The sequence below is a fragment of the Chanos chanos genome, chromosome 10, assembly GCF_902362185.1.
Source record: "Chanos chanos chromosome 10, fChaCha1.1, whole genome shotgun sequence".
NCBI classification, from domain to species: domain Eukaryota; kingdom Metazoa; phylum Chordata; class Actinopteri; order Gonorynchiformes; family Chanidae; genus Chanos; species Chanos chanos.
In genome coordinates, this window is record NC_044504.1 from 8,401,042 (window position 1) to 8,414,454 (window position 13,413).

General features: G+C 41.1%; 1 protein-coding gene across 2 annotated transcripts; it reads left to right on the forward strand.

Annotated features, from left to right (window-relative positions):
* Positions 1-10,386: 10,386 nt before the first annotated feature.
* On the forward strand, positions 10,387-13,071 carry mnx2a (motor neuron and pancreas homeobox 2a). 2 transcript variants are annotated; one of them, XM_030787275.1, is made up of 4 exons: positions 10,387-10,826; positions 12,148-12,167; positions 12,270-12,430; positions 12,712-13,071. In XM_030787275.1, the coding sequence occupies exons 1-4, from the start codon at positions 10,387-10,389 to the stop codon at positions 13,069-13,071; spliced, it is 981 nt and encodes a 326-aa protein (XP_030643135.1). The 2 variants fall into 2 exon arrangements, with proteins under 2 accessions (XP_030643135.1, XP_030643136.1); XM_030787276.1 differs by lacking the exon at positions 12,148-12,167 and having other exon boundaries at positions 10,387-10,822.
* The last annotated feature ends 342 nt before the right edge of the window (positions 13,072-13,413 follow it).

Genomic DNA, 13,413 nt, shown 5'->3' on the forward strand with positions numbered 1-13,413 from the left:
CTTCAGCAAGTTGCGTAACCCCTTATCCGAGGCCAACGGGAAGCTCTGTGTGATGCGATGGGACGATGATTGGCTTTTGATTTGTCCTTGTATTCGTTTGACCTTGTTGGAAAATTCTGGCTGCAGGCCGGTTTCCAACCCTAACTGTCTTAAAATTGCTTTGCATTGCTGAATTTTGAAACGTTATCTTCAGTGATGCCCTTTTCTTTCCGCTGCAGTGACTAATTATTTCAAGTGATCAACAAACACTGTCAACTGTAGGACTGCTTTGAAACTGTGCTACTCTTAAGAATGCCCACGCTTTGATGACTAAAACTTTCAGTGCAGTCAGTCGGATAAGATCTTTGGGGGGGGGAAAACCTTGCTGTTTTGCCTTTCATGTGAGTCATCTAATGCAGTGGTTCTCAACCCCAGTCCTGAGGGCCCCCTGACCTACATGTCTTTGTTTAATTAATAAACTCTTCATTATCGCAGTTAATTGAGCTAATCAAAGGCTTGATGATTAATTGATCAGTGGAATCAGGTGCGTCAGTCCTGAGCTCAGGGGAGTTAAAACAAAGACGTGTGGGACGGGGGGGGCCCGGGACCGAAGCTGAGAACCACTGCTCCAAAGAAAGCAAAAAATCAAGCTTTAAATAAGCACTTTTTTGTTCTGATAATGTCAGTTGAAATCCCAAGCAATTTATTCCCCGCCTTTTTTTTTAATTTCTCTGTAAACAGTTCAAATAGCAACTGTTTTTTTTTTTCACTTTGTCACAGTCTCAGTTCAAGGGCAGGTGAGATGTCAGCTTAAACGATCAATATTTTAGTTTCTCTCTCTCTCTCTCTCTCTCTCTCTGGTGTTCTTGGCTGTGTTTGTTGCAGCTGTACTTCTACCTGTGGGAAAGAGAGATAGCAAGAGTGCTTCTCACATCATTACAGCCACATTTATAGGATTCAGCTGCAGGTGTCTTATCAGGAAATGTGACTCATTGGTGGAAAGTTTGTCAAGCAGGCTGAGTGCACACAAACTTTGTCTCTTAGATGTTACAGGTGCACACTGTCCCTGGACACTGATGCGTAAGGAGTTAAGTCAATTTTTTTTTTTTTTTTTGCCTGGTGCCAAAACGGTTCAGTTTAAGCGCAGCAGGCCTGGTAGTGCTTAGTGCTTAGTGTTTTTGTCTCCTCACAATCTCTCTGTGTTAAGCGTTCTGTTTGTTTCACAGGTGTGTAAGCATTTAGCAGTGCTGGGACGGATGACAAGCAGGTCTTTGATGGTGATCCATTGAGGATAAACAAACCCTCTCAACATTACAACACAAGAGCCATTGAAACTTTTAGTGGAACCTGAGGTGCTCATGGCACTGCACCAATACTAACAGTTTTAGTAAACACTCACATAGAGAGAAAATGTTTGTTAATATATTTCTGAGAGGATTTTTGTTTTGTACCGTACTGAGATCTCCGGTCATTAAATCCATCATATGTGAGGTCATTGTGAGGTTTAATTGTATGGCTATGAGTGAACAAACGCAAAGAATTGAAAGGAAATTAATCCTCGTTCAAACAGTGCAGTATTGTGAATAGAAGGAGTGAAGTGTATCCTGATCTCACTCGCAAATGAATGAAAGGGCCTCTTTCTTTGACGTCTGCCGTTATCGGTTTTGTCCATGACGGGGTTTTGAGATTTTCTGCGCTATCACATGTGTGATTAGGTTGCATTTTGATGTCATTACTTTTATTAGAGGTCACTGACATTATGCAAAAGCACTCAAGACTTCATTACTGTTACAGTGATGATATTGGCAGAGTGGAGCTACTCTGAGATTGCATCATCTTAGATAAAAGATAAAATTATCTTGCGCTCCAGGAACATGGAAAAGACATGTCAAACAATATAAAAAAAAGACCAAACTATTACAATGCTTTCTTCTCCATGACGTTCCATGGTAGCAAATTCAGTTGAGACTGCTTCAAAATGCAACAGTTCCAGTTAGACCACATTAACCCTCATTAACCTTCAAGTATGTTAACCCTCTTTTGATTACAGATTATTGCTTCCAGATTATTGCTCCCTAATATTCAAGTTATCTCCATATAATCCTCCACACCTGCTTTGCCCAAGAGGTGCAGGTTACCTAGCAGTTCTTAGACTTGTAGGAAATGAAGCAAGCATAAGAACAGTGAATTACAAAGTTTCCTAAGCGTGGAAAAAGCTTTCCAACATGTGCTCGGGATTCAGACGCCCTTTTAGCCTTTCAGGCTAGGCTAAAAACATGCTTGTTTAGTCACGCCTACTGGTAAGTTTCCTAAAGCTGGACATTCCTCACTTGTTAATCCAATAGTCTGCTGTTTTGCAACCTTGCATTGCACTCATATCTTAAGTTCTATGTATGTTAGACACAGAGGGATCCCTATACTTGAAAATGTTCTGTATGTCTGCTAATGCCACTCCTTTTCTCTCTCTACCTGCTGGAAGAGCACATGCCCCTGCCAAAGTCCCTCTTAGCCCTGCATGCCTGTCTTCCTATCAGGCTTCCTTCTTGCCTGCCAGACGCCATTTCCTTCTCTTCCTGCCCGACTCTGTCCCTGATTAAACTCCTGTTGTTAGGTCCTAACTTTAATATCTCAGATGAAGTCTGACACTTATCTCTGAACTTACAGAAGGACTACCCTAAGATGTATTGCATTTTTTTTCTAGATATTTCTGTCTCATTACCACCTAAGACAAAATAACTACTGTCACCCTGTACAGTAACAGCCTGAAACCAGTCACAGGAGAACGGGTTTTTCCTTTTAGGTTTTGGTCTCTCTCAAGATTTCTTCCACTGTGGTTGCCCTTAGACTTGGGGATCTCAGGCTTAGCATTCCATAAACCTGCTTCGTGACAGTATTAATTGTAAAAAAAAAAAAAAAAGCTGTACAACTGCAGTTGAATTTAACTGAGTAAAATTCACCACGTTCCTCTGACAGAGTACTAAATGTCTCTGCGAGGCATTGTGTAGTTGGGGTATGAAGAGTTTGAGTGTAGTGTCACCAAATGCGTTAGCTAACGGGACACTGCTATGGTTATTGGTCTAATTTGACAGAGTGGCACGTTCCCTGTGGACCTCTACAGTATTCAGGGTTTCTGTGGGCTGTTAATTCATTCTAGCTGTTTATTGCTGATTACTTCCAGGCCATACCTTACTCTCTAACTGGCCCCTCCTACCTCAGTGTCTCCCTGAGGTCAGTAAACCAGGAGATAATAGAGAAATGTCCAAAGTATAATTGCATTTCTGCCTGATGGACCTGAAATCTCCAGTTCAAAACCACAGAGTGACATCTGTTGATTTCGGCATGAAAAGGAAATTGCAGTCTACATTTGTTTAAGGGACCATCATTCTCCCCTCCCCACTCCCCAAACTCCTAAACCCACTTGCCACCACTATGTCCCCTGGTCCTGTAAAACAATAATGAAATGTTGAACTTCAGTCAGTCGATGCATACCTCTCACTGTACACTCGTACAGAGATACTGATATTTGACAAGTGTTTAAAGTGACTGGTTAATAAAACCCTTCATATGCGTATAATCCAGTGTAAATGTTGTCCATGTTTGAGAATAAACTGAAAGAACAGTGGGATTATGCAGTCCTGTGTTTTATGTGTATGTTTATATGTGTGCGTACGTGTCAGCAGATGAAGAAAACGCCCACTGCCTGAGTGACCTTCCCAGATTTGACTCCAGTATGGGCCAAACCAGTTGTATCCATTCCTCAGTAAATCATCCGTCTTAATCAAAGTACAGACCTCCTCCGCTCACACTGTGGTGGGACCAACCTGTCTCCGCCGCACAATGCACCTAATGGAACTATTTATTCCCATAATGCTGCATTGTCCCAACTGCTTTAGGGCTATCAAGGGACACTGATGGGAGGAGTGGACCAGAGAGAGAGAGGGAGAGAGAGAGAGAGAGATTGAGTAGAACAAGTGACAGAAGGGGAGGGCAGAGAGGGGGTGCGGGTTTCTAATTAGCGAATGAAATTTCATGTTCGGCTCGGGACGACAGATAAATCAGCCAATGTCAGCTCCACCCACTAAACTTTAAGAAGCCCGTGACAGAATGGTCAATTATAGGATTGCTAATTCCCCCGTTAGCTCGCTCCGCTCGGTCCAGCCTCGTCCAACTTGACGGAGAGGGTCCATTTCCTAAATAAGCTCCGCGCCTAAGTGTCATGTCGCAAAGATGTAGCTATGCAAGAGCGCCAGTGGACAAATGAGTGTTTCAACATGTTTGGAATGACAAAAAACACTCCTACCGCCAGTCCTTTTTCACCTGCCACACTATGTGAATGTAATTAAGGAATTCTGTGCTTGTGATCAAGGGCAGTCACTGTTTTAAACATTTATACGAGAACGACTGCGTTTCAAATCTTGATAAGAGGAAGACGCAAGCCAGTGTTTCGATTTAAAAAAAAAATCCAATCGGTTCTGGCCGATATGTGTTGTCATTGAAAAATATTACAGAATAAGGTCACAGCAGTGGGGAAATACTAAATCAGTCAAGGCACAAATTTGTTTTTGGATGAGTGTGTTGTGTCTTGGCTCAGAGACCCTTATTTTCCCCTTGCCCCTGACTTCAGCGTCATAGATCAATTCCAACCGGGTCATTTAAATACACCTGACAGCCCCATTTAGACGGAGAGGCACTCAGAAAATTGCCATAGATTTGCAAAGCAAATATTAAATTTTAATGACAACCTCCCACCTGACAAGCACACATGTTGTTTAAAGTGAATGCCATTATCTCACTGAATATTTTAATGAATTACTGATGAAAGAGGAAGGCCTTATAATTTATGATTGGCATTTTCACAACATAAAAGCAAAGGCAATAATCAGAACAGAATGGAAGAGTTTGAGGCGTTCCATTTATTTGAAACAACCTGATAAACATCCAAAGCCATCAAGCGTTGGGAGAATTGAGATGCAACTATTGTATTGCACTGTTGAAAGTTTTGAATTCTTTTATATAAGGAGAGAGGAGTGGAGGAGAGAAGAGGAATTTGTAGTTTTTGGAGACAGTTGTAATGAATCACTGATATTAATCTCTCTGAGCCCTCTGTGAAGACCCACCTGATTAAAAACACAAACTCGATTGGTGGGAGGGGCAGCTCATTAGACACCGGGGGCAGGTGGCATGGGTCAAACAAGCAGGGCTAATTGAGCTGTCATATTTAATGTTTTCTCCTCCGCGGTGGAGATGGACACACACCCACACAAACAGGCACACGCACACATGCATATATAAAAATGATGGCTTACCAATCAAAAACAAGGATGAATTCTTGAGCAGAAGACGGAGATACTGTTCAGGATAAACAGCTTGTCTGATTAGATGTGGAACCAAATATGTCACACACACACACACACACACACACAGATACAGAAGCACACACACACACACACACACATTTGATCAGAGAGGTCACATTGAACACTCTACACCTATATCTGTTATTTGTTACTTCTTATGCCGATTTCAGTCATCTTTGTTGTAGATTTACCTTATGTAACACTATTTTTGCAAATGCTCATGGGACGTTTAAAAAGTCATGAACAAAACATAATACATTGGAGGATGGGGAGCGCCTGGACTTCTTTTCAAATTCTGCTATCACACTGTGTCATTAAAAAGTTTACATAAAATATCTTTTAATAATCCTACATGCTACAGTAACATTAGCACTCCTGAAGTGGTTGTCCATATTTCAAGAGAACAGGCATGGGCGTGTACAGAAATTTTGCATCTTAAGTTTGGTTGATTTTTTTTTTTTCCTCTCTGTATGTCTCACGGAATCCTCTGTTGAAACTCTACATTTCGTTCATCCATCTGTGCAGCTCTACCACCCACGATGCCCTGCACTCTCAGCTCTTGGCGTGAGTGTCCGACCAGGGCCGTGGAGTCTCCTGGAGTAGCAGATGTTTGTGACAGCACTCTGGTGCTAATTACCCACTCAACAGCTCGTCTTTGTGTCGTGTGTAGTAGGTACACGTGCGTGTGTTGACACTCTGCTGTCCTTTAACACAGTGAGTGACTTGGTGGAGGAGGTGGAGGTGGGTGTGGGGGGGGGGCCTGTAGTAATTATCCGGTGACACACCCCTCCTGCCTCCAGCATTGTCATAAAGTGTCTCACTGGCAGCCATCATTAATCAATCCATTCAGACTGAGCTCAAACGTGCTGACCTCTCACGCCCAGCCCTGCTCGCCGAGGAAGTCCTCAGTTCCCTCCACTTAGACACAAAGGCGCAAACACGCCACAATAGGAGAGACAAGTTATGAATAAAAATTAGAATAAGAGCATAGCTGTCGGGGGAGCTGCTTGGGGATGGGGTGGGGGGGTGGGGGGGGTCACTGTCGAGATTTGAGAGCTGTTTTCTTTTGTTAAATATCGGAGTTGTGTGTTTTGGCCGTGGAATCACTAAGATGGGAGGTGCAGTTAGTAGAACAGTAGTAGTTCTACACGCAGTAGGATTTCTACATGCAGATTGCTAGCTTTCCCTGATTAGTAACTTGCAATAATGTTTTAGATTGGGTGTATGATATGCTAGGGTGAAGGCTGACAAGCAGGGGTCAGACGGGCATGGCAAGGCCTGGCGTATCACTGAGCCACATTTGTGTATGAATGGTGATCTCTTGAATGGAGCTTTTACAGTCTCTGGAATGTGTTCACTTGTGTTTCTTTAGGACAGCCAGCACCCGAGCAGCCTGTTAGCAACAGTGTGTACAGACATCTTCATAGCTCTTATTTCAGAACTCAACTTCTCGTATTACAAAGGGTTGTATGTAATCTGGATTACTTTTTTTTTTCTAGAGGGCTTTTTCCTTGATTTTAAAGGTGTAAATGTGTTTCCTGTTGTCTTTGTTTTTGCTGTCTTCATTAAGGCATTCCAAAGTCTGCCACAATTATATGAATTTGCTCCAAGCCTTTAACTTAAATTTATGTTGCGGGTTAGTGAACTATCTCAATCTACTAATGGCGGTCTAAAAAACATGAGACATTCAAAACAACTTAGTCCTTTTCCTGATTTCCAAAAGCCATGGGCACTACAAAAGATAACAGACACCTGACTGGCTTGGTGAAAATAATTATATCTTATGAAGGGTGACATAAACTGTTTATTGCATGTGATATCAGCTTAGGTTTACACAATAGGGCCCTTGTTCTGAGAGAGAGAAACGGCTTACCGTTGGCAGTAAACGATCATTTAACAGTCATAAACGGCTCTCTCCCTTTCTCCCGCGCCCTCTCACTCTCTCACACACACATAGATTAGTGAAATGAGAGTTTTGTCGTCTCCATAGTGAAAATGAACAGTGAAATCTGAGTTGAGGAACAAAGGACTTCAGAAGAACCGTCGCACTGGCTGTGATAATTATTTTTATTATACTGCTAGATGTTGTGCTCATGACTTCCAGCATTATGATTAAAGTATCTGCTTTGACAGTCATAGTTCTGATTATTAAAAAAGAGAAGAAAAAGAAAAATGCCCTCCTACATCTTGCATTATCCAAAGACTAATTAAAACAGGAAATAGTGGAATATCCTCAGAACGATGATGAGAGGTAATGGCTTACAGTATCTGAAACAAAGCCGTTCATGTTTGTGTGTTACAAAACACCGGGCTAAACGCACCCTCTAAAACAGGCTCCTAAAAAAAGGCTAAGCATGCTCTCTAAGAAGAAACATTAATAGCTGATGTACACTTTCTGCTAAATGTCTCTGAGAAATGATCAGTCATAAACTCCTGTGACACCACTATGCTACAACTACCATTAGGGACAATAAGAGTGAAACTGAGGTTTAATACTCTCAGTGCTGGTTAATGAATGACAAGGGTAAGCCTAATAAATGACCTTTATCTCTATAATGAATTGAGATTAATTACGTTTCCAAGGTCACCTTTTCGAACGAGGCTGTCTAACTATCTCTTTACCGGTGTGAGAATATGTCCAGTTAACACCGAAATAATCGTTTTTCGTTGTAAAATGTCCACTTAATTCAGGGTACAAAAATGCGCATCAGGTGACGTTACAAATTAAGGGGTACTTGTGCTTTACTTGGTTACTGAATGCACTGACAACCTCGGAGTCTTTCCTTGTTTTTATTAATAAACTTCACACCCCGCACCCAAAACGTTTATGATCCTAAAACGTGTCGGTGAATTCAGTCTTCTCAATATTGATGCTGCATCCTGTTTTTATTCATGATAATGACAGCTTTCTTATCAGCCGTGAACAAACCTTGATACAGCCCGAAGGTGAATTAACTGCAGTGCATGACAAGGATTAGTGGAAAAACAAGCCAACCAAACGTCTGTCAAACATGGTTTCACCTAAACCTTCTGATAATGATGGGAAATTAGATCGGCAATATCATAAAGTCTTTCATGTTCTTTGAATGTAAGGGGCACTAAAGTTTATTGTTTTGAACGAAGTTGATAAGCTTCTTCTCTGTAATGAATGTTTGATCACATTACAATATCATCAGCATTATGCATCTGCACTGGAAAATTATGAGAGTTTTAACGCATCTAAATTGTTACTAATAAAAAGTAAGTGTGTGCTTGTGATAAGGAAAAGAGGTAATCTGTGGTCATGCAAACTCAAAACACTGGCCTGTGTGAGAAACTTCCAGCTTGTCCTCACCTGGGCACTGACAGAGTGGGTAAAAGGTGAACCCTCATACCCGTTTAAAGTTAGAAAGCGCTGTTTTTCAGCGTAGGTAGCCGTCCGGAAGCAATGTGATCTATGGTAGGCCTACACTAAAATAAGGAAAACGTTGCCTATAAGCCTATAAACTGTTGACGAATGAGTTTGGCTCAGCCATTTCGGCTTTGAACAATTTGATTTTTTAAAAGATTCTTGTCATTGCGCTCTCCGTGGTCGCTACGCTTGCCTGTGGTCTTCTGTTAAAGTTTATGCAACCGAAAACGAAAATGTTAGGTTCTCCTAAATATTCGTTCCCTCTCTTACAATTTTTCCATTCATGTCAGGCACAGACCTCATTATCTATTCAGAATAGTTTTCAGTTGTAGGAAACAGGTCTACTGTAATTTTGATTGGAACATAAGGTTGATTTAGGGCTAAATAGTTACAGGTCTTTGTCATCCTTTTGATAGATTATAGAGCCCAAGCTATCGCCAGGTCTGATACACGGTGCTTTTGAGTAACAGTAATAAAAGAGTGTATAATCAACATGTTTAAAAGTTTATAATTTCGCGCAACAGCCTCCGTTTCCCACTTCATTTAGATTAATGGCTCGGGACGGTTGACCCACTCAAGGTGTACAACCCACATTTTGTTTTCTTTAAATGTGCAATATTACGATGCATGTAAATGAGAATAGCTATCTGACTTTGGGAGGAAACGTTTATCAGTTTTGACATATCGAACGTCTCCTTTCTTGTACATTTTAAGAAGAAGCTTGACTGGTAATTTATTCTTAAGTGCCACATTTTGTTTTCCCGTTTGTCGAAATTTTACTACATTGTAACGACCATAGTGCCATTGTTGTATTAGATAGGCTGTATTCAAAGAGGCAACTTGGGATGAATGTGAAATACATTTATATTACAAAATTCTAATATTTTGATTTCTAAGAAATTATTTGGACCTATGCCGGTATCGGATGCTCCTTTTAGATGACGTTTTATTTTAAACAATTATTTTAAAAGTTTAGAAATGAATGTTCACCTACAGGCCTGCGACTCGGTGATGTGTGTCAAATGAAAATCTATCTTATTATTCTAACTGCGATTTATGTTTGGGACTGAGGTGTGGGGCATTATTTACATACGAAAAATGATATATGTGGCACCTAACAGTAGCCTGTGGTATATGACGCAAAAAGCGCTTTTGAGAAGTTCTAAATGCGTGAGTAATTAGTTAATTAAAGAGCTCTTTGGAGTTCTGAACTCAAAGTTTATATGAACCAATCAGACTCTGGTTAGGAGGCATGACGCAAGAACGCGAGCGTGGCAAAATGTTTAAGTCCGCAAGTACACACACCCTTAAGCAAAGCCTTTCAGATTCGGGGCTGTCCAATGTGTGAAGAACAACGGTGTCTGTCCAAATAAGAGTTGCGGCATTAAAAACCTCAAGATTTACATCCGTTGAGGAACCAGGATGGATCAAGAGTACCCACAGCAGGCAAAATGAAACTGTCTCTTCTTTTGTTTTAAAGATTCATATTTGAACGACTTGTTTGAAACACAGAATTGTTTATTTCTTGATCGATGATACGGAATGAGATAAAAAGAAATTCATAAAAGGCGTAGACTTCAAAGCAAGTGTTAGTGTCTGCCAAACGTATAATATTTGTGTACTTTTAAAAGAATTTTTTTCATTAGATCGTTTTCGTCAATGGATAGATCCAAGAACTTTCGTATCGATGCCTTACTGGCAGAAGAATCGCACCGGATTAATCGGGACAGTTCAACAGTTTTGTGCAGTGACAGCACAGAGTGTAAACCTGTGTCCTGCCGAAGATCTGAAAACTCTTCTCCTCGCGGTACTCAGGGTACAATTCAGTTTCAGACAGGACTCATACCCAAACCGGGTTTGCTGAACATTCCTCACCCCGGACTAACCTCCCTGTCTCAGAGCTCAGTCAGTGGAATGTATCCCGCACCCATGTACACTTTCACCACCTTAGGAGCGCCGCATCCCGCATTTACATACTCCGGCTTCGCGCAGTCGTACCCTGAACACCTGAAGGCCGCTGCTATGGCAGGATCCCTCCCGCTGGAGCAGTGGTTGCGGGCTGGAATCATGATGCCTCGCCTTGCGGAATACAATGGTAAGTGGTCTTTAGAGATCCTCGCAATACTAACGACGAACAGTTAACTTAAGTGACCCTCGTTATCACAATAACAACGCGCATCTCCAAAGTAATACAGTCTATTTTAAGCAATTTTCCGCTGTGGATATCCGTCATCTTTGATAGGGGTTGAAAGAATGGGAATATGAATAATAGTCTACATCTTCTGCACTTCCACTAATTGACCTACAGTTTCCCATTATTATTATTATTATTATTATTATTATTATTATTGTTACTGTTGTTGTTGTTGTCGTTACAAACGTATCGTTCTATCCTAAATCTCTTGTCTGGATTTATAAACATGGTAATTGGAACTATTGGCTAAAAATTAGAGATATAAATCCGTAGAGCACTTGTAAGCCTAGTCCAAACCGTTTGACCATGCTAAAAATATTTCATATCTCTGTGTTCCACAATCGAGGACTTTATGTACAGTTTGATATAACATGACTTCCACATGCAACGGCTGGCTATGCTGGCCGCAGCTGAGTACATGGATTTATTTCAAACAAATTTAAATCGAATCACATCGCAGTAAAAACACGGAAATGGTTTTACTATTTTGATCAACAGTATCTTTTGTTTTTAGCTTTTTAAAAGTTACCACTGCAGGCCGAAAGAGAAAGCATACCATGTCTGTATACGATACTTTAATCGATTCATTTAGTTATTAATCTCTCAAAACAGTTTGCTTTTCATTATCATCAGTGTATCCTGCAGCACAGGTTATCAGAGTGCACTGTTTCCCCATTCATGTAGCCTACGTACAATAAACACAGATTTTTTTTATTACGTGTATCACTCATTTCAGTAGCTTACTCATTTTTCATACATTTAGAATGCCTAACAATCTGTCATTCTCTTCCATAAACTCCACGGCGTATTCTATAATTTCAAAAATGGAGAGAATTGGTCTATATGAACGAATGATGGAGCCATCATATTAAAAAAATCCCTTACCTACAATGACAATCATCTTTATGAACCATATATTTCTGTTATAACTGAATCAGTATTTACTGCTAACGGAACTATAATGCAAGCATTTTATTTTTAGCCCTTTCATATTGTCATAAACGAAAGCTCTATTAAAATTGTCTTTGCCAGATGGAAAACAATAAAGAAACACTTAAAGTGGTCTGTACTTCATCAATAAAGTTTTCTGGTAGCATTTATTGAATTTTCATTAAGTTAATAGCGCTCTCAGGTGTTTTATAGTCTCGCTAAAGCAATATTTCTGGCCCCTCTCATCAACAATAAACTCAAGAGAAGCTGTTATCATTATCATTGAGGGATTGAAGATGGGGGAGGGTGTGTGTGTGTTAGTGTGAGACAAATACATTATTACACAAGATGATACTCTTAGTCATTCTCCATCTCTTTGCGTCCTTTCTAGTCTGACTTCTTCTTATTATCCTCTCAGGTGCGACACAGCCAGGCCTTATGGGTAAATGTCGAAGGCCACGCACAGCGTTCACCAGTCAGCAGCTCCTGGAGCTGGAGAACCAGTTCAAGCTGAATAAGTACTTGTCCCGCCCAAAGCGCTTCGAGGTTGCCACTTCACTGATGCTGACAGAGACACAGGTGAGCTGACTGAGAAGATAAAATGGGAGAGATGGCATGCTAAACAAAAGAGTGTCAAGTTAAACACAACATTAATTTGGAGTTGAGGGAATAAGCTCCTTAAATTAATATGTTACAGTTAAGCATCTAAGCTGTATCTCCAAGAAAGATAAGTCTGTTGAAGAGTAGACAGTGCCCTTAAAATAAACAGGGAGGGTGACTGGATTTCATAGTTTAGCAATGTTGATCTTCCCACAAATCAGTGCGATATGAATTGAAATGTTTTGCTAAACATGGCGCAGGTGAAAATCTGGTTCCAGAACCGGAGGATGAAGTGGAAACGCAGCCGTAAGGCCAAAGAACAGGCAGCCCAGCAGGAGGCGGAGAACATTAAGGCAGGGAAGAGAACCGGAAAGCCCAGCGATGCCCGACGCTCCAGTGCACAAGATGAAGACGAGGACCTGGAGGCAGAGGAGGAGGAGGAAGAGGAGGAGGAGGAGGAAGAGGAGTTGAAAACAAACTTAAACAGAGGAATTGGTTTTTCCCACTCCTCAGACTTTCTGCAGCACAGCTCAGAGCTCAGCTACAGCTCCCATGGCTCCTACTCAGATGATGACCTGGAAGAGATCGGTGGGGATATGAAGCTTGGGGTAGGATTATGAGGTACAAGATTTTAGCCATGTGGTCCTGGTGAAATTGCCTCATATTTTCCTGCCCCTGTTTTAGAGCGACTGCTTACAGCAACTACAGGCTTGGATATTTTCCAGTGTGTCTTTGCAGAGACTGAAACCACTGCATTGCCTTATAGTCGTAAGATTCCCGAGGTTTCCAAAACTCCTGTAAACCGTCAGCTTAAAGACCTGACATCGTTCTCAGTGTAATCCTCGTGTAGATGTTTATTTAGCAAGTTTAGAATGCACTGAGGAATTTGAGAGTATTATTCACTCAATTAACTCACTCAAAAGATGTCAAACCAAATAGTCAGGTGGACATTTTGGCCAATA